The sequence below is a fragment of the Rattus rattus genome, chromosome 7 (genome assembly GCF_011064425.1).
Source record: "Rattus rattus isolate New Zealand chromosome 7, Rrattus_CSIRO_v1, whole genome shotgun sequence".
Taxonomy (NCBI): Eukaryota; Metazoa; Chordata; class Mammalia; order Rodentia; family Muridae; genus Rattus; species Rattus rattus.
In genome coordinates, this window is record NC_046160.1 from 45,085,760 (window position 1) to 45,105,013 (window position 19,254).

At 37.4% G+C, this 19,254-nt stretch overlaps 2 protein-coding genes across 3 annotated transcripts in view; one reads left to right on the top strand and one right to left on the bottom strand.

Moving 5' to 3' along the window:
• Cog5 (component of oligomeric golgi complex 5) overlaps nt 1–19,254 on the top strand; it is a 290,729-nt gene that overhangs the window by 57,792 nt on the left and 213,683 nt on the right. The gene's annotated exons all lie outside the window — the stretch shown is intronic.
• Gpr22 (G protein-coupled receptor 22) lies at nt 10,728–18,626 on the bottom strand. Of its 2 annotated transcripts, none has more exons than XM_032907612.1 (3): nt 18,218–18,626; nt 16,292–17,278; nt 10,728–14,769 (listed from the first exon to the last, which is right to left on the bottom strand). In XM_032907612.1, exons 2-3 carry the CDS (start codon nt 16,375–16,377, stop codon nt 13,446–13,448), a joined length of 1,410 nt encoding a protein of 469 aa, XP_032763503.1. In that variant the 5' UTR covers nt 16,378–17,278; nt 18,218–18,626; the 3' UTR covers nt 10,728–13,445. The 2 variants fall into 2 exon arrangements, with proteins under 2 accessions (XP_032763503.1, XP_032763504.1); XM_032907613.1 differs by having other exon boundaries at nt 16,292–16,498; nt 18,218–18,621.

Here is a 19,254-nt window from a genome sequence, read left to right on the forward strand (position 1 = left end):
AGCAGGTATATTCTGCAATATATAATTCTCAAGACAATAGTTTTAGTATCTAGATAACTTTTGTTTGATTCTCTTGGATCTAGTTTTTCAGGCGGTCTACCTCTATCATCTGATCACTATAACTCTGGAAGGTGTCCAGAGCCTAATCACTCTTTTTAAAAACACAAAGACAAAACCTTTCTTCCAAAATAGTGTATCATTTAATTGGCAACCAGAAAAGCTTATATCTTTTTTTTTTTTTTTTAACTTGAGTATTTCTTATTTACATTTGAATGTTATTCCCTTTCGGTTTCCGGGCAAACATCCCTAATCCCTCCCCCCCCCTTCTTTATGGGTGTTTCCTCCCCACCCTCCCCCCATTGCCGCCTCCCCCAACAGTCCGTTCACTGGGGTTCAGTCTTAAGCGGGACCAAGGGCTTCCCCTTCCACTGGTGATCTTACTAGGATATTCATTGCTACCTATGAGGTCAGAGTCCAGGGTCAGTCCATGTATAGTCTTTAGGTAGTGGCTAAGTCCCTGGAAGCTCTAGTTGCTTGGCATTGTTGTTCATAAGGGGTCTCGAGCCCCTTCAAGCTCTTCCAGTTCTTTCTCTGATTCCATCAACGGGGGTTCTATTCTCAGTTCAGTGGTTTGCTGCTGGCATTCGCCTCTGTATTTGCTGTATTCTGGCTGTGTCTCTCAGGAGAGATCTACATCCGGCTCCTGTTGGCCTGCACTTCTTTGCTTTATCCATCTTGTCTAATTGGCTGTATATGTATGGGCCACATGTGGGGCAGGCTCTGAATGGGTGTTCCTTCTGTCTCTGTTTTAATCTTTGCCTCTCTATTCCCTGCCAAGGGTATTCTTGTTCCCCCTTTTAAAGAAGGAGTGAAGCATTCACATTTTGATCATCCGTCTTGAGTTTCATGTGTTCTGGGCATCTAGGGTAATTCAAGCATTTGGGCTAATAGCCACTTATCAATGAGTGCATGCCATGTGTGTTTTTCTGTGATTGGGTTACCTCACTCAGGATGATATTTTCCAGTTCCAACCATTTGTCTATGAATTTCATAAAGTCATTGTTTTTGATAGCTGAGTAATATTCCATTGTGTAGATGTACCACATTTTCTGTATCCATTCCTCTGTTGAAGGGCATCTGGGTTCTTTCCAGCTTCTGGCTATTATAAATAAGGCTGCGATGAACATAGTGGAGCACGTGTCTTTTTTATATGTTGGGGCATCTTGTGGGTATATGCCCAAGAGAGGTATAGCTGGATCCTCAGGTAGTTCAATGTCCAATTTTCTGAGGAACCTCCAGACTGATTTCCAGAATGGTTGTACCAGTCTGCAATCCCACCAACAATGGAGGAGTGTTCCTCTTTCTCCACATCCTCGCCAGCATTTGGAAAAGCTTATATCATGTACTCTTTCCCAGAGAAATGGCTGTAAGTCTCAAAATCACACCCATTATGAAAATTTAACAATTTTAAAAAAAAGAAGTAAGCTAAATAATACTGTATGAGTCTGTTTAAGATTTTCTAATCTGTCATGCCAAAATATTTACCCAAAATTCCCATGGGGCCCACGTTAAAAGAACATGAGCTTCCTGTTGTGGTAAATTTCAAAAATAACCACAAACCCTCACTAGCCAGCATCATCGAGCCTTATGGCCTTAGAGGGATAGTTCATAAAACAATTTGATCAAATACCAATACTAATAAGTTAGCAACTTGTCAAACTAAGGTTTTAGCCCAAAATATATCTGTTAAGCTCTCTACCTGGAGCGTCAGACTATGTCACCACTCTTTGCTTGGAGTTAGTGACTAATTTTCCGAATCGTGGGTGAAAATCTCCACATGATTTGGGTAAACTCTGTACTCTCTCCTTCTAACTATAAAAACAAATTTAATCACATTTCTATTAATACCTGCCATTAAGAAGCAGGCAACTTGTCAAACTAGAATTTTAACCCAAAATTCCCATGGAGCCCACTTTAGAAAGAATGAGTATCCTGTAAGACTTATTAGAGCATTATATCTTTATACCATCTATCTGTTAGCTCTCTACTTGGACCCTTAGACCTCCCCTAACTAGCAACTTCTATAATATATATAATATATAATGTATAATATATATATATATATATATATATATATATATATATATACATACACATCTGTTATGCACTTTGCCTGGTGCTACAGACTTTTATTTATTTCTACCTTGTTCCAAATCATGGGTGAAATTCCCTACGTGATTCAGACAAACTCTGTATGTAAGTATTCTAAAAGCAAATAAACTAGCCTTTTAAATAAATCATATCCTAATCAGAATCTGCTAAGGAAGCAGGGGACCTAGAGTCTGTGAGCAGATTCCCCCTCTGTTCCTTTAAGGTTCCTGTGCTTGGGCCATCACGTGACTCAACATGGCTCTGGGCCCCTCTTTCACTTAGAAAATAAAGCTTTCTCTGGCTGAAAACCTTTAATTTTTAGTGGATTCTTGCCTAACACATTGGTTCGCCACTTGTTGCAGTAAAAAATAAAAATAAAAAATGAATTGGCGGCTACGGGTACCTGAGTGTGCCACTCCACATGGATCCGTGGGAGCCGCATGCTCAGGTTGTTTTTCTGCAGGCCACTTTCTCACACCGTCCCCTTGGCTGGTTGTTATCACTCCTGACACACACATCACATTCTGCAAGCTGTTCTAGTGTGGCACCACGCCCCAGGCATTCCATAGCTGTCCTCCCTAGGCTGTCTCTCTGCCCTCCGGGAACTTTGCTTACATCCCTTGTAGCCCAGTGAAATCAAAATTCTAGAAACTTGTAGTTTATCAATTAGATTTAAATGTTAAATTCTCAATCCACAATACATCTACACAATAGATTCATTGCCAGTTAATAACGATATAAACCACTCACTTAGACAAGATAAAATTGACCCAGTCCACCTGGATCTGGGTCATCCTGCTCCATTGTCTCCATCTTGGTTTTTCCCAATGTCTGGTTTGTAATGGAAATGTTTTATCAAAAATTTATTTCTAAAACAATTTATGTTCTTAAGAAGCTAATGTCTTGGTAGATTGATTATAATATGTGTGATTAAGTAGTTAAGATTAATAATTTAATTTTTTCTTTAAGAAGGCAGTTTGATGTGAATTGAATTCAGAGTGAGCTGCATGTATAACTTCTCCTTTATTAGAAACCTGAATATCCCAAACCTTTTGTCTTTTGATAATCAAATTAGTGATCCCCTTCTCCTACTTCTTTGAGATGGTTTTTGTTGTGTTACTCAGGCTGACCCTCCATCCCGAGTCAGTGATCATTCTGCCCTATCCTTTGCCATGGCTCAGTTCAGACTTCCAGCCAGAGGAACTGTAGCTGGTTTTAAGTCAGCTGATGAGAAACTTGAACAAGAGGTCTCTTGAAAGTAGTTACTTAAAATGAACTTTTCAGGGTTAAAACTTAGAGATTTTAATTGAGAAAGTCAGAAGGGCCCCAAAGTTGACTCACACTCCTCTTCTCTTCTCTTCTCTTCTCTTCTCTTCTCTTCTCTTCTCTTCTCTTCTCTTCTCTTCTCTTCTCTTCTCTTCTCTTCTCTTCTCTGCTCTGCTCTGCTCTGCTCTGCTCTTCTCTGCTCTTCTCTTCTCTCTGCTCTTCTCTTCTCTGCTCTGCTCTTCTCTTCTCTGCTCTTCTCTTCTCTTCTCTTCTCTGCTCTTCTCTTCTCTCCTCTTCTCTTCTCTTCTCTTCTCTTCTCTTCTCTTCTCTCCTCTTCTCTTCTCTTCTCTTCTCTTCTCTTCTCTTCTCTTCTCTTCTCTTCTCTTCTCTGCTCTTCTCTGCTCTTCTCTTCTCTTCTCTTCTCTTCTCTTCTCTTCTCTTCTCTTCTCTTCTCTTCTCTTCTCTTCTCTGCTCTGCTCTGCTCTGCTCTGCTCTGCTCTTCTCTTCTCTGCTCTGCTCTTCTCTTCTCTTCTCTTCTCTTCTCTTCTCTTCTCTTCTCTCTCTTCTCTTCTCTTCTCTTCTCTTCTCTTCTCTTCTCTTCTCTTCTCTTCTCTTCTCTTCTCTTCTCTTCTCTTCTCTTCTCTTCTCTTCTCTTCTCTTCTCTTCTCTTCTCTTCTCTTCTCTTCTCTTCTCTTCTCTTCTCTGCTCTTCTCTTCTCTTCTCTCTCTCTCTTCTCTTCTCTCTCTTCTCTTCTCTTCTCTTCTCTTCTCTTCTCTTCTCTTCTCTGCTCTGCTCTGCTCTGCTCTGCTCTGCTCTGCTCTGCTCTGCTCTGCTCTGCTCTGCTCTGCTCTGCTCTCTTCTCTTCTCTCTCTGCTCTGCTCTGCTCTGCTCTTCTCTCTTCTCTTCTCTGCTCTGCTCTGCTCTGCTCTGCTCTTCTCTTCTCTTCTCTGCTCTGCTCTTCTCTGCTCTGCTCTTCTCTGCTCTGCTCTTCTCTGCTCTTCTCTGCTCTGCTCTTCTCTGCTCTGCTCTTCTCTCTCTGCTCTTCTCTGCTCTGCTCTTCTCTGCTCTTCTCTTCTCTCTCTCTTCTCTGCTCTTCTCTGCTCTTCTCTTCTCTTCTCTGCTCTGCTCTGCTCTGCTCTTCTCTTCTCTTCTCTTCTCTTCTCTTCTCTTCTCTGCTCTTCTCTTCTCTTCTCTTCTCTGCTCTGCTCTGCTCTTCTCTTCTCTTCTCTGCTCTGCTCTTCTCTGCTCTGCTCTCTTCTCTTCTCTGCTCTGCTCTTCTCTGCTCTTCTCTGCTCTGCTCTTCTCTTCTCTTCTCTTCTCTGCTCTTCTCTGCTCTGCTCTGCTCTGCTCTGCTCTGCTCTGCTCTGCTCTTCTCTTCTCTTCTCTGCTCTGCTCTGCTCTTCTCTTCTCTGCTCTGCTCTGCTCTTCTCTGCTCTTCTCTGCTCTGCTCTTCTCTGCTCTTCTCTTCTCTTCTCTTCTCTTCTCTTCTCTTCTCTGCTCTTCTCTTCTCTGCTCTTCTCTTCTCTGCTCTGCTCTTCTCTTCTCTGCTCTGCTCTTCTCTTCTCTGCTCTGCTCTGCTCTGCTCTTCTCTTCTCTTCTCTGCTCTTCTCTTCTCTTCTCTTCTCTTCTCTTCTCTTCTTCTCTTCTCTTCTCTTCTCTCTCTTCTCTCTCTTCTCTTCTCTCTTTCTCTTCTCTGCTCTTCTCTTCTCTTCTCTTCTCTTCTCTTCTCTTCTCTTCTCTTCTCTGCTCTTCTCTTCTCTTCTCTTCTCTTCTCTTCTCTTCTCTTCTCTTCTCTTCTCTGCTCTGCTCTGCTCTGCTCTTCTCTTCTCTTCTCTTCTCTTCTCTGCTCTGCTCTGCTCTGCTCTGCTCTTCTCTTCTCTTCTCTGCTCTTCTCTTCTCTTCTCTTCTCTTCTCTTCTCTTCTCTTCTCTTCTCTTCTCTTCTCTTCTCTTCTCTTCTCTTCTCTGCTCTTCTCTGCTCTTCTCTTCTCTTCTCTGCTCTCTTCTCTGCTCTTCTCTGCTCTTCTCTTCTCTTCTTCTCTTCTCTGCTCTTCTCTTCTCTTCTCTGCTCTTCTCTTCTCTGCTCTCTCTTCTCTGCTCTTCTCTTCTCTTCTCTTCTCTTCTCTTCTCTTCTCTTCTCTTCTCTTCTCTTCTCTTCTCTTCTCTTCTCTTCTCTTCTCTTCTCTTCTCTTCTCTTCTCTTCTCTTCTCTGCTCTTCTCTTCTCTTCTCTGCTCTTCTCTTCTCTTCTCTTCTCTGCTCTTCTCTTCTCTTCTCTTCTCTTCTCTTCTCTTCTCTTCTCTGCTCTGCTCTCTCTCTGCTCTTCTCTTCTCTTCTCTTCTCTTCTCTGCTCTCTTCTCTTCTCTTCTCTTCTCTTCTCTTCTCTTCTCTTCTCTTCTCTTCTCTTCTCTTCTCTTCTCTGCTCTTCTCTTCTCTGCTCTCTCTGCTCTTCTCTTCTCTGCTCTCTCTGCTCTTCTCTTCTCTTCTCTGCTCTTCTCTTCTCTTCTCTTCTCTGCTCTGCTCTTCTCTGCTCTTCTCTCTCTCTCTCTCTCTCTCTCTCTTCTCTCTCTCTCTCTCTCTGTGTGTGTGTGTGTGTGTGTGTGTGTGTGTGTGTGTGTGTGTGTGTGTGTGTGAAGGCACACCTATACAGAAGGTAGAAGACAACTTGTGAAGGTTGGTCCTCTCCTTCCTTTATGTAGGCCCTGGGTATTGAACTTAGGTCTTGAGGCTTGGTGGCAAGTACCTTTCATTTTGCTGGCCCAGGAGGAGTAGACATTTTAAACCAGCATTGTAGAGGATTCAGATATAGGCTGACTACATTTTGAGTACTATTTTAAGCAAGATACAGGAGTATGATTAGAAACTAAAAAATTGTTCACTTTCAATTCCTCTAGTATTTTCTGACGAATTAGTGTGTCCAGTACTTTTTTGGGGAAGACATTATGCAAGTTTTCATTTTTATAATCAACTTACTATAGTATATGTAATTAAGACAACTTTGTACAGTAAGGTAGGTATAGTTTGCTAACATTTTGTTCTATAACAAAATTAAGAAAAAACATGGAAAGAAAACCATTAAAGTATGGAGTAGGTACATTTTCCTTCCTTCCTTCCTTCCTTCCTTCCTTCCTTCCTTCCTTTCTTTCTTTCTTTCTTTCTTTCTTTCTTTCTTTCTCTCTTTGAGACATGATCTTATTATATAATACTGGCTGGTCTGGAATACACCAGGATGACATAAGCTCATAGATATCTGCCTGTCACTGCTGTCTTGAGTCCTGGAACTAAAGATGTACACCACCACTCCTGGCTAGTGTTTTCATTTCAGCTGGCCCTGTGGCACGAATAATACAATAATCTTCTCTATCCAGTCAACATATAATATTGTATACCAAGAAAAATAGCCCATATATAGACTATGACATGGAATCATGAGTAATATGACCTGCTGATATATTTGCCTTTTTCTCTGCATTACCATATATGTTTCTCATTCCTACAGTCTATGTTTAGTTTGGCCAGAGTCTGCATTTTGTCCTCATTAACATGACAATTTTTATATTAAATTAAAAGTTTCTATCTACCTTGAGAATTATTATGTCTATAACTATAAAGGGAAAGTAATTTCTTTAAAATGTTATTATTCTGTCTTGTGCTCTTATTTCTTTTCATCTGGAAAACTTGGTATGCTTTGTAGTCTGCCCTGCTAGTGCCTCTCAGGAAAATATGACGCATTGTTTTCATGGAAGCAGGGTGAGGAAAATGACCTTGCTTCCAGACAGACCCAGCTTGCTTTTATCTTAGTGATGCTTCAGGGTTTGATAGTGGTAGACTTGATATTGGTGGCAGTGACACGAATGACAGCTCCTTTTACCACCTGCTGGTGGAAGTACAAAGCTGTCATGCTTGAAAGCCAAGGATGCAGCTTATTGGGGCCTGTAAAAATTGTGTGACAAGAATGGCAGAGACACTTAGGGTTATCTTCACTTTTCTATGAGAAAAGGGATCGATATCATAGTTTACTGAACTCTGTTCAGTTGTAAAGATGAGTATTCCTTAGGCAGTGGTAGCTTTTGTACTAGTAACAAGCTCACTCTTTCTAACATGATACCACTCTCCAAATATGTACCACTACTTTAATATTCTAATGGTTATTGTAGCTCTTATGGTACAGTGTCAACTCATATTTCAAATATATCAAGCCAGCGAGCTAGAGACTCTTTAATTATTTGAGTGGTTTTTGAAGAAAGGTCAGTTTTGAATTAGTTTTCTTTTGTTAACTCTAACCCACAATTCTATTGTTCTCTAGGAGCTGAATATCTTTGAGTATTTTAAGTCTTTTTTTATTTAAAAGAATTTGTTTTTGGAATTATTGTGTGTGTGTGTGTGTGTGTGTGTGTGTGTGTGTGTGTGTGTGTGTGTGAATGCCCCATGTGTGTAGGAGGATGTGGAACCCTTTGGAGCTTGAGTTATAGGAGGTCGTGAGCTTTCTGATATGCGTGCTAGGAATGGAACTTGAGTGCTTTGCAAGAACAAAAAGTGCTCTTAACCACTGAACTGTGCCTCAGCCCCTGTCCTAGGTCTTTGACTGGCATATCTCCTTATTTTTCTCTCTTATGATAGCACCTAGCTACCATTTTCCATGTAACGTCTACTGTAAGTTAACTCATGCTTCATTTTTTTTGGTCTCATATATGCCATCAAAGGGGCCAGGGTTCAAGACTGTCGGCAGATGGTCATCACTGAACTGTAAATACTCTCCAAGAACTTCCTTTGTTTACTTTATTTCACATTTAATTTAAGGAAAGGAAGAAAAATGTTCTGTAGGGTTTTTTGTTTGTTTGTTTGTTTGTTTCTCGCCTCTATTTAGAAAAAAAAATATTTGCTTTTGATACCAAGTTAAGAAATAGAAACCTTTCTTGCATTTTTCAAGGTGATCTTGAAGTACAGCTTTAAGCTATTTGAGTCTATAGAAAAGGTTTAATTATTTGATCCTTTAATAGTATTTCTTAACAGTGCTATATTTTAAAAAGTCTTAATTTAAAATATTATGTTTATGTTCCAGATGTGGTGACTTAGCCTTTAATTACTAGTACTTAGGAGGTAGAGGTAGAAGCAGATTGACCTTTGTGAGTTCAAGGTTAGCTTGGCCTAAATAGTGAGTCCCAGGACAGTCAGAGCTACATAGCAAGACCCTGTCTGAAAACAACAACAACAGTTTTATGCAGCCATTAACAAATAATGAAGAGATGTATATGATTAATTGAATTGATGTTCAATAGGAATTTATTGAGGTAAAAAAGGTAAAGGACGACTTTTATTTTTGATTATATGTATGTTTTTATTTTATTTTATTTTATTTTATTTTATTTTATTTTGAGAAAGGGTTTTAAGTAGTCCATGCTAGCCACAAGCTCTGTATTTAGTCAAGGATGATCTTAAATTTATGATCCTCCTGCCCTCAACTATGTGTTGGGATTTCGGGTATGTTCCATCACATTTGGTTTTATGTGGTGCTAGGGTTTTGTAAAGGATATATAAAATAAGGCCTTGGTAAAGTGATATATATCAACTATTCAAAAAGATGCCTTAGTGGAAAGATGCATTCAACCAATTATGATATATAAAGTAGCTAATTCAGAAAATCAATCTTGAAATTTCAGTTTAGATGCCTGGCCTTTGATCCCAATGTTTAGAAACAGAAATATACATCTCTCTGAGTTTGCGTGGTTAATTCCATACCAGCCAGTATTAATGAGTCTCTGTCTCAAAATCAAAACTTAAACCCCCAATCCTATCAGTCTGAATGTTTTCTGGTAATGAAATATTCCCGAATAATGTTCATTTTACTTTATTGAATTTTCCTCCCTCAGATTCCTAGTTTTGCTTGTTATCCATGTACTTTTTACAGTGCATAATTAAATAGGTCCATTTTGCAGGACAATCTGGTTTCTTATGGTTCCCCATGTGGCCGTGCTTCATTCTTCACTTTCTTAACACCAGTTGTCTGGTCAGCTAAAGCCTGTTGACTGGGGCTGTACTGCCCGTCACAGCTGTTGACTCTGCAGACAGTTGCTCTCATTTTGGCCCTGGCCAGCCAGTTCTGTGCGTACTACACCCTTGCTAGCTTGTTGGTGATTCCGGAGGCCTTATTACTTGCTTCCGTGTTTCTGCTGGCATTTCAGGTCTTGGGTAATGGTTCAGTGTAACTTCCTAAACAACTTTCCCCTACTAGGTTAATTTTCTTCTAAACAGCAAATTAATTAATTAATTTCTTTCTTTCTTTCTTTCTTTCTTTCTTTCTTTCTTTCTTTCTTCCTCCCTTTCTTTCTTTCTTTCTTTCTTTCTTTCTTTCTTTCTTTCTTTCCTTCCTTTCCTTTCCTTTCCTTTCCTTTCCTTTCCTTTCCTTTCCTTTCCTTTCCTTTCTTTCTTTTTTTGTGAAATACATTGTAGTAGTGTTCCTCAGTAGTACATTGTTATGATTTTAGTAAATTCAATATACTTGTTTTCTTCTTTAGTCTCTTAAAATATTACTTGTCTTTTATCACATTTATGCAGTCTGCCTCCTCTTTGAGTATTTTCACCCTTTTTAAGGTAGCTTAGGTGCCACTAATCTAAAGGCTTAAAAAATTCTTTGGGCAGGACACAGAATATTCTACGCTTGACCTAATGTGATATTTTCAGTTGAAATGCAGGCACATTTAAATATTCCATAAATTACCTGTAGGGCATATGTATATGAAGTAGATGAAACTTGTACTTAAAACTAGACCTGTCGTTAATTTATGTCATTAAATATGTACAGGCATCCAGAATACCGCAGCATTCTGCAGCACTCCATCCCAAGCAGTTCTGAGAAGGGAGGCTTGAGGTATACCTTGAGTTTGGATTCTTACATTCCTGTGGCCCATGACCTCCCCCCGCCCCTATAATTCAACATCTCTGCTGTAATGCTTGTGTATGGCAAAAATTTACAGCCCAATTGAATTACACAACCTAAATATATAACCACAAAATGTAATAAAATTTAAAAATTTTGTTGACCTTGAAATATAACCTCAAAATTACTGTGTGTGATAAAATCCTAGTAACTATTTTCTTAAATTTTACTTTTACTTTTGAATATGATTTTTAAAGTTATTTTTATTTAGAGTGTGTATATGCACACACACTCAAGTACCAAGCTGTCCATTGGAGGTTAGAGGGCGACTTGTGGAGTTATTTCTCTTCTACCTTTGTGTGAGTTCCAGGATTCAAACGCGGGCTCCCAGCCTTACCTGTCTGGCTGGAAAAGTCCAAGTTTTAAACCTGGAGAAATGAGGTTTTATTGTAGTTTTATTTTCATTTTTGAGATAAAAAACTTATGTGAATATGGCTAACAATGTGAAATATAGAATACAGCCTTTTAACAAACATAATTGTGAAGAACTAAACTTCCCAATAGGTTTGAACATCTTTTTCATGGAGTAACAAATTTCCTAGATTGGCAAACAAAACAAAAAAAAGACGATACAAATTTCTGAACCATGGGATTCATGCTTGGTGTAGCTGACTCAACTAACTGAAATGTTAGCATCTATGTCTTAAGCACAGATTGGAAGCACATGGATATAAAAGTAGAATTATAAGGAACAGTCCGTACCAAGTTTTCTCCTGCCTCTGTTGCATTTGCAAAAAGGGTTTTCATTATAAAGGAAAAATTAGCAAGAATGCTTTTGGGGTAAAATTACTACTGAAAAAGGAAAAAAAATTACCATCGAAGCAAAAGACATCCCAAGGAAAACAATGGTTTGTTTTTTTCAATAGAATACAAGTCTGTGAAAACTTGAGGTCGGCTAAGCTCTCATTTACCAGGAGATGAGCAGTTGCAGCATATATGGATTCTCTTCTGCACTGCTTTTTACTGTTATATGCTACTTAACACATGCAAAGCTGCTGGAGAGGATTGGTGAGATGTAGACAGGTACAGATTTTGTTGGTTGTAAGTCAGTAGATATAACTCTGATGTCCAGTGAACACGTAGCAGCTTACAGGGTGAACTTGCAATGTTTGCTGTTTTTCTCTGGTTCAGAAGATCAGAATGCTTGACAACTATTAGGCTAACAGACTAAAGTCTTTACAATGCTTATAAACCTCATGATCAAAAATACTGAAAGCACAGTAAAGGGTTTTCATAACATGAACTCTAAAATTAGTCTAGTTTTTAAAATTAAGATTTTGTAAATCTAGGTGTTAGTATTTTAACTTATGCTTGGAAGTCCAAGTACAAAATTCACTAAAAGTTGTAATTAAGATGTTAGGATATATTGTAGGTCAAATGTATTTACTGAGTGAAAAAATTCTTAACACCATTAAGTTTTAATTTTAGGTTTCAAAAATAAAGTTTATTTGATTATGCTACAATTTCTCAAACTGCAGCATTTTTTAAATTTCATAAAATAGAAGGAAAGTGGGCCTTTGCCAAGTTTTGACACTCTAGTATTATAATCAGAAACGGATCAGTTTAATTTCCCAGAAAGCTTAGTGATTTCAAGCTCCTGTATCACAGTCATTTCCCTAGGGACTAGGCTAGTCAGTAAAGTTGATTGGTGAATCTCACCCTCGTATAAAAAGTGATGTATATTGAGTTGTTTAACATGAGCATTTAAATTTAAAAAGTATGTTACTTCATTTAGTAAATATAGTATTTAAAATATAGAATAATTATTGTCAAGCTATCCAGTTACATATAGTGGGTACTTACCTATTTTAAATAAGTTGTTGCTAAGTTTTGGTATTACTATGCATTGGCAAATTATTATAACAAGTAAAAATTCTTGTCTGCTATGAAAATAGCAATCTATAGTTACAACCTATAATTACAATTAGTAATCATTTTCTAACAAGAATTGAGGATTTAAGAGAAAAATGCTTGGGTTACATGGTGGTGGAACAGAAACGTGACACAATTTATTATTGGTTTAATCTCCTGGAGACTGGAAACAGAGCCACTGTATTTTGAAGACTGGGAAGGAACTGTTGTATAAATTCTACCTCTTGTAAGTTGCTCTGTGTCTAAAATTAGAAACATCTGGCCGTGTTAGGCTTTTCTACAGTGACAGAAATGGTCCTCTTCTTCTGCTCAGTCTTCCTCTTTGTATGGCTAACCTCTTGTGTATAAAATCGTAGAGTTAAGTGAGAAATTACTTTATTGCAGCTTTTGAAGACCAGTATTTTTTTTTAACCTAGGACATTTGGTGTAGAATCAGGCAAAATGAGGAAGGAGGAATAAGGCTGGTGTTACTGTCGCTTTCTTCCCTCCCTTTATTGTTGGTTCATTTGTATTACAGGCATATTACCCTTGTAATAGAATTCAAACTCTTTTCTTTTTATAGTAAACTTGAACTTTAAAGTTTCCCTATTTTGGTGTGCATGTACAAGTATTTATTCATTGACTCATGATTTTGAAATACTAATATAGTTTGTATTTCCTACATTCAAAAGAAAGAATAAGATTTATATATAGTTCATTATTTTGTTAAAATATTATAACAAGTCGGTCATATCAGAAACATAGCATACTGGTACAGAAAATCTTGCTTTGATTTTTTTTGAGCCTATGATCTTTTGTGTTAAATATTTTATGCAACTTGTCATCATATAAATATATCTGTAGTTTGTGTCTTAGAAATAATAGACTTCATACATTGTTTTTAAAAACGTAGATACCTGTGTCAGTTACATTTTAAAGTTATACACTGTTTTAAGGCTACGTATTTATTCTTTAGAAAATATGACTTACATGGATATCTTCTGATGGACATAATATTGACAAAATATACACATGATATTATTTTTTAACAAACTGCCATGCAACAAATACATTAAATAATGAAGAAATTGAGTATATATGACCTAATCTAGTTGACATTCACATTGAAATTTTACAACATAACCAATACCTAGAATGTTTTCTCTTACATTTGGCAGTAATTCATTTTTACAATTTAAATTTAAAACTCTTCTGAATGTATTTGGTGAAGCTGAGACTTCTCTCTAGTCTGTGACAACCTGAGGTACTAAACATTTCTCTCTTATTTCACTGTCTTCGTAGGTAACCTTTTTGTTTCTTTTAGGATCTATCCATGAGTTGTGTATTACAGCGTTATTAGGCATGGGATCAGCTTCAACTATGGAAACAACTCGCTTTTTCATCTTACTTTTTAAGACCTTTTGAAATTTTTGTCTGGTGAATGCATACAGGAGAGGATGGAATATAGTTGTTCCATAAGCCATGACTAGAAAACACAATCTTAATTTTACTAAAAGGTCACTTGGGCCTAAACATAAAATGGTGGTATTTAAAACAGAAATTGGTGTCCAACAGAGAAGAAATGTAGAAATAATCAATAACGACATTTTGAAGACTCTTTTCTGCCTCTCTCGTCGTTCCCGGTGTCGTTTCACGGCTCGCCGGAGGGCAATTATTACAGAAACTGAAGTTCTCACACCAAATACGACATTCCTCCCACCACTGCTTTGCGACATGTCTGTGGTCTCGTGTGTGGTTAGAGAGATTGTCTTTTTCTTCCGGGCTTTCTTCTTCTGGCCTGTTGAGAATCTAGTGCCTATCCGGATATTAAGAGCCTGGAGTATCTTGGTGTATGTGATCAGCATCACGATAACTGTGAAGAAGAAGATGGGGATCTGAACTAGGAGGTGATAGTACATCCCGAGCTCAGTATAGTACTCACTTGTGCTGACACACAGCAGTGTCTTGTTTTCCCACGCATTTCCACTTTGAAGGCTGAAAAAATTTACTTCAATGAAGGGAATCAGGAATGAGAAGAAAGAAAAAATCCAAATGGACGTCATTAGCATCACAGCTCTGCCCATTGTCAGAATTCTGTTTGCAGGTTTTACAGAGATGTCATATCTGTCCAGAGTAATAGCAAAAACGTTGATTGCTGTGGAAACACTTGCAAAGGAAACACAAGCTTCGTGGAAACAGCAGATGAGAGCAGTGTTCCTCTCCAGTGAGAGCAGAAGGATCACTATGGTTAGAGGAATACATCCCACACAGATTATTACATCAAGTACATGGAGATTCATTGTGATAATGTTACTGACAGAGCTGATTAAGTTGGATTTCATGCAGTAAAGTACCAGTACGGTAAGGTTGCTACCAAGCCCCAGCACAATTTCTAACATGAGAAATCCAGTGAGAGACACTTGAAAGCTTAATGGGTATGACAGTGGTTGGTACATATTGGTATCGATGTCCTCAATGTCATCTCGCACCGTGACGTTTGATTCAGACTGCATGTTGATTTCCAGAACAGGAGAAAAACACATTCTTTTGGAGCAGTTGGTATTTCCCCTAGAAAATCAAATAGAATATTTGATGTTTGGCAGTTTAAGTGATATATAAGACATGATGTTCTTTGTAAACAACAAGATATCTTTTTATTGTGTTCTTAGTTTATTTTGTTATTTTGTAAACTGCTGATGCAAAATGTAGAATTGGGAAACATGAGGGCTGCATTGTTTTTGGTGTAAAGGGAAATTGTTGTATTTTTGAAGAAATAACCATATGGGGATTGTTCCCCTGTAGTGCAGATTACTATCTGTTCAATAAGGGTTTACTTCATTGGGAATAACTGAAGTGTTCATTTTTCAAAGAAAGTGCTTCTGAATAAGATTTCTCTATGTGCAAAACTCATTTTGGTCCAGTGCTTTAAGATTTCATTAAGAGCGATGTTGTGAGTGGATGGAATGTAAATGCTGTCTTAATGTGCTCTGGCATGATTAGTGTAAGTATGATTATCCCTGTGAGACTTTAAATGAAGGGACACGTGTTCATGGAGAGGATGAGGCCACACAGCACTAATTCGTCCTCACTGTCTTATCACTGTCCTATCAACTCTAGCTGATTCTCTAAGGTGTCACCAGTGTGGGCGCTGGGCAAACGATGGGCATTTCGTATGTCATGACAGATATGTCCACTACATTTTACAATAGACTTACAGAAATTTGGGGGAAAAAAGAGACATTATGCTAAAGGAAAAAGCCACAAGCTTAATAAAAAGTAGTCCTATGACTTATTTATTTTATGACCACACCCTCTTGTGTGTTGTAGAAAGAGGAAATTGAAATTTCATGTGTTAGGAAGTAGATGAGTTTGAAGTGATTTTAAAGACTGTGTTCAGTTCTTTTGCTTAAATAATTTGTGTGGCAGAAAAATGAAATTCAAAAAATATTCTAAAGCCCATTTTTGAGGAAGCTTTAAAGTTACACATTACTTGTGAAATATTTTGCTCATGTCAGCCAGTAAAAATTTTGAAGAAAAGTTCTAAAATAAACAGTTTTGACTAATTCATGAAAATGTGCATTTTAGGAGTTTAGAGTCATTTATAAAAGTGATAACTGATTTTCTGTCCTGAAATGTCTACAGTCAGGTTATTCAGCTTAGCATAGGAATTCATACATCCAAGTATATTTCACATTTCAGGTGTAGCATTTGAACAGCAAAATAATTCATTTTGAAGTATAAAACCTTATTGTTTTCTAAATTCACAATGACATTTAAATTGATGTTACCTTTGATAATCTTATGCATGTTATTAATAATTCAGAAACCTATGGCAACATGAATTTCATTTTAGTTTGAATGGATATTACCAGGTACATATTTATCATATAAAATGGCTCAGCTTACTGAAATCCCATAATCCCATAAAAAAGGAGAAATTTTAGGAGAACTAAATTTTCTGAATTTGCTGGCTAACCGTCAGGTTTTGTCACATCACATTTCTAATTAAATAAAGCTCACTTGTCAAGTACAAAGGCAATGATAGAAAACATATGTGGTTTTGTGGGGCTCCATGCATCTTCTGACCTACCTGTTCGCTGTTGCTTTATGGGCCTTTTGGCTCACCATGGTAGTTTTCCACAAATTGATACATGATGTCATTGACAATTTTGACATGAATTTTTTTCCTGGTAACAGTGGAGTGGCTGTGTTTTATTTCACGTCTTGTAGAAATTCATTCATTTGCTGTTTGAGTACTTCACTTGTGAATCGTGAGATTTAGGTGACTGACGGATTTCTAAAGAACAGCACATAATTTTCAGGCAAATGAAACTTCATCAAATGATAGAAATTGCATTTTCTTTTTGAAGAAATGTATGATTGTGTCTATTTTCCAGAATACGTGAAAACAGAAAAGGAGACATAATGCTTCCAGCTCCTAAAACGCACTTAGAGACCCGTTTGTTCTCAGTCTGCTTCTGCAGCACTTCTCATTATTTTGGAATGATTTCTTGATCACATAATTTGCTTTATATTATAAATCCAGTACATGCTCTTTTGATAAAAGCCATCTGCTATTTAATTCGGTTTGTTCTCATTAGAAGAGGATGCATAATTGGTCATAAAGCTCAGATGGAAAACTCTATTAGTCATACCAATTGATATGAATATCTGAATCGTGCAGGAAACACTTGCTAAAGCTTCATTTTGCTTGCTGGTACATCATGACATTCTCCTTTTTGAAGTTTTTGCTTCACTGTTTCTTGCAGAATCAATAGTGTCCATAATTCTGCTATATTAAAGTGTGAGATCTTCCTTTTAAACCACTCTCCAGTTGGTCTCCAGGTTTTTACAGGTCTATTTTTCTCTTTTCATGGTTATTCTATGTAGCATCGTCTTGGGATGCTGTCAGCTTGTTCCGTTCCAGCACAGCTAATCTGAGGCTTTAACTCCTTAGTGTCTTAAAATCATGCGTTACAAGAATATCTAGTAGTTTGTGGTTCAGAGAGCTAGGGAGCCTCTTAATCAGTTGCATTCTTCAAATTGCCAGTTGTGTATATTGAATTAGTTGTGGGCCCTTGTGAAAAAGGCAAAAAATGATTAAGGAATAGGTCTTCTAATAATTTTGAATTGATTACAAGTTACTTTGGTTAAAGAAAATTAAGCCATGTACCAGGTGTTCTCAAAATAAGCAAACTGTATTGCTATAGGCATAGCTATAGTCATAAAATGAAGTTATTTCAAATAAAATCTTTTCTAAATAAAAATGGCATTATGTTACCTTATTGAGCAGCAGAATTAGTATTGAAATATAACCATGAGAAAAACTGTAATTTTAAGATAATTTCTCTTCTCTTTTAGATGGGATCTTTAATGTTCAGAGAATATGAACAGTTAGTATTCGGTAAACATACTGCCATTTCCCCCTCGGTAATAAATTTAACATTTCCCGCATGCTGGAAAATATTGCAGCTTGCTTAATTATTAGCAGATAGTTTGAACTTTAACGCATTAAAACAGATTCCGTGATAAGACACTATAAATTTCTTTTGATGAATTGCTCATGTGGGTGAAATATAAGTGGTAGTAAAAAAAAATCTTAACTGCATATTAAATAATTTTCAGTAAGCATGCCCGATTATAACCTTAATATAAAGCAGCCAGAGAGTAAACTGGTTTCTTATCAGAAATATAAATGTTCTTTTAGCACTTGAGAAATGCTATATTAATAACATTAAAAAATATTTGGTATATCCGAAGAGACTTAAGTGCTGATGGTTTTGGAGTTCATTATAGAGAGCAGGACAGAATCTTTTCGATTTAACAGTGCCCCTAAAAATTACATTTAAAATACATCATGTCTTAAAAGAAATCAATTTAAAAATTACATATTTACCAATAAGTAGAGGGAAACAATCAAATCTTTAAAAATTCAGGTTAAAAATTCCAAAGTAATTTTTACCCCACCGTGCTGTTTCAAAACCAGCTATATACTATAATAAGGAGCACAGCTTACCTCTGCTAAAGATTTGACCAGTTCCCGATGGAGTTGAAGCATTTCCAGTTTTGATTGATTCATTCTGTTCATTTGAAAGTACAGGGCTGGGGGAAGAAGGTCATAAAAATCTCTTCAAACGACCTTAATGAAAATGTATCTTTACTGTGCCATTGTTTGAGCAGCCCTGCTAATGTATAGAATGTGTAGTGCTGCTTCGCGGCTGCCGCAGACGCTCAGTCTTCCCACTGTGGACTCGATAAGCATTTGAAAATGCGTAGTGAAAGTAATTTAGCATACTGAAGGCTTCTTGTCTCCAGAGACAGCATTCGGATCCGGGCTTTCTGAAAAGGAAGGGCACTGCTCTGGAGAGGGAAGCCTGCTCGAGCAGCTTTTGCAGAGTGACAGCCTACCTTGTCGCTTCTCCCCACTGCAGAGAGATGCAGTGCAATCACTAATTTTGATTGGCCAGTTGTATTGGCTTAAACTGCTTCATATGGATGGCAGGGGTGTCCCCCCCAATGCTTTATATAAGGATGCTGCTTTAAAAGCCTAAGTTTTTAACTGGTTGGTTGTGGCTCTTAACTAGAATATGAGTAAATTAGTCTTTTAAAAAATGTGTACTTGGTTCTGGCTCACTGACTCCCTATGCCAAACATTAAGAAAACAGTTTTTTTCTTTTTTTCTTGTGTTTCTGTTTTTTGTTTTGTGTATGTGTGTGTCGGAGGTTACATCGTACAAACAATATATTTTTAAGTCTGGGAAATGGAGTGTGTTAGTAGCTGTGTGTGCCTTGGGCCGAGGTTCTTTGTTCTACAGATAGAAAGCCCTGCATCTTTACGGTGAACCAGATTTGATTTCAGATAGATAGTTTGTATCCAAGTCAGGTCTTTGTATTCTAAGTGCAACCATCTTACTGCTACTGACTTCAGTGTTCATTCACTAAGATATTCCTTCATTTCCCTAATTTGTTCATTTACTGATCACATCGACTTATGGTAATTATTTCACAAAACATTTGTAAACATTCCGGTGCTTGCATAATGGTAGAGCATAAA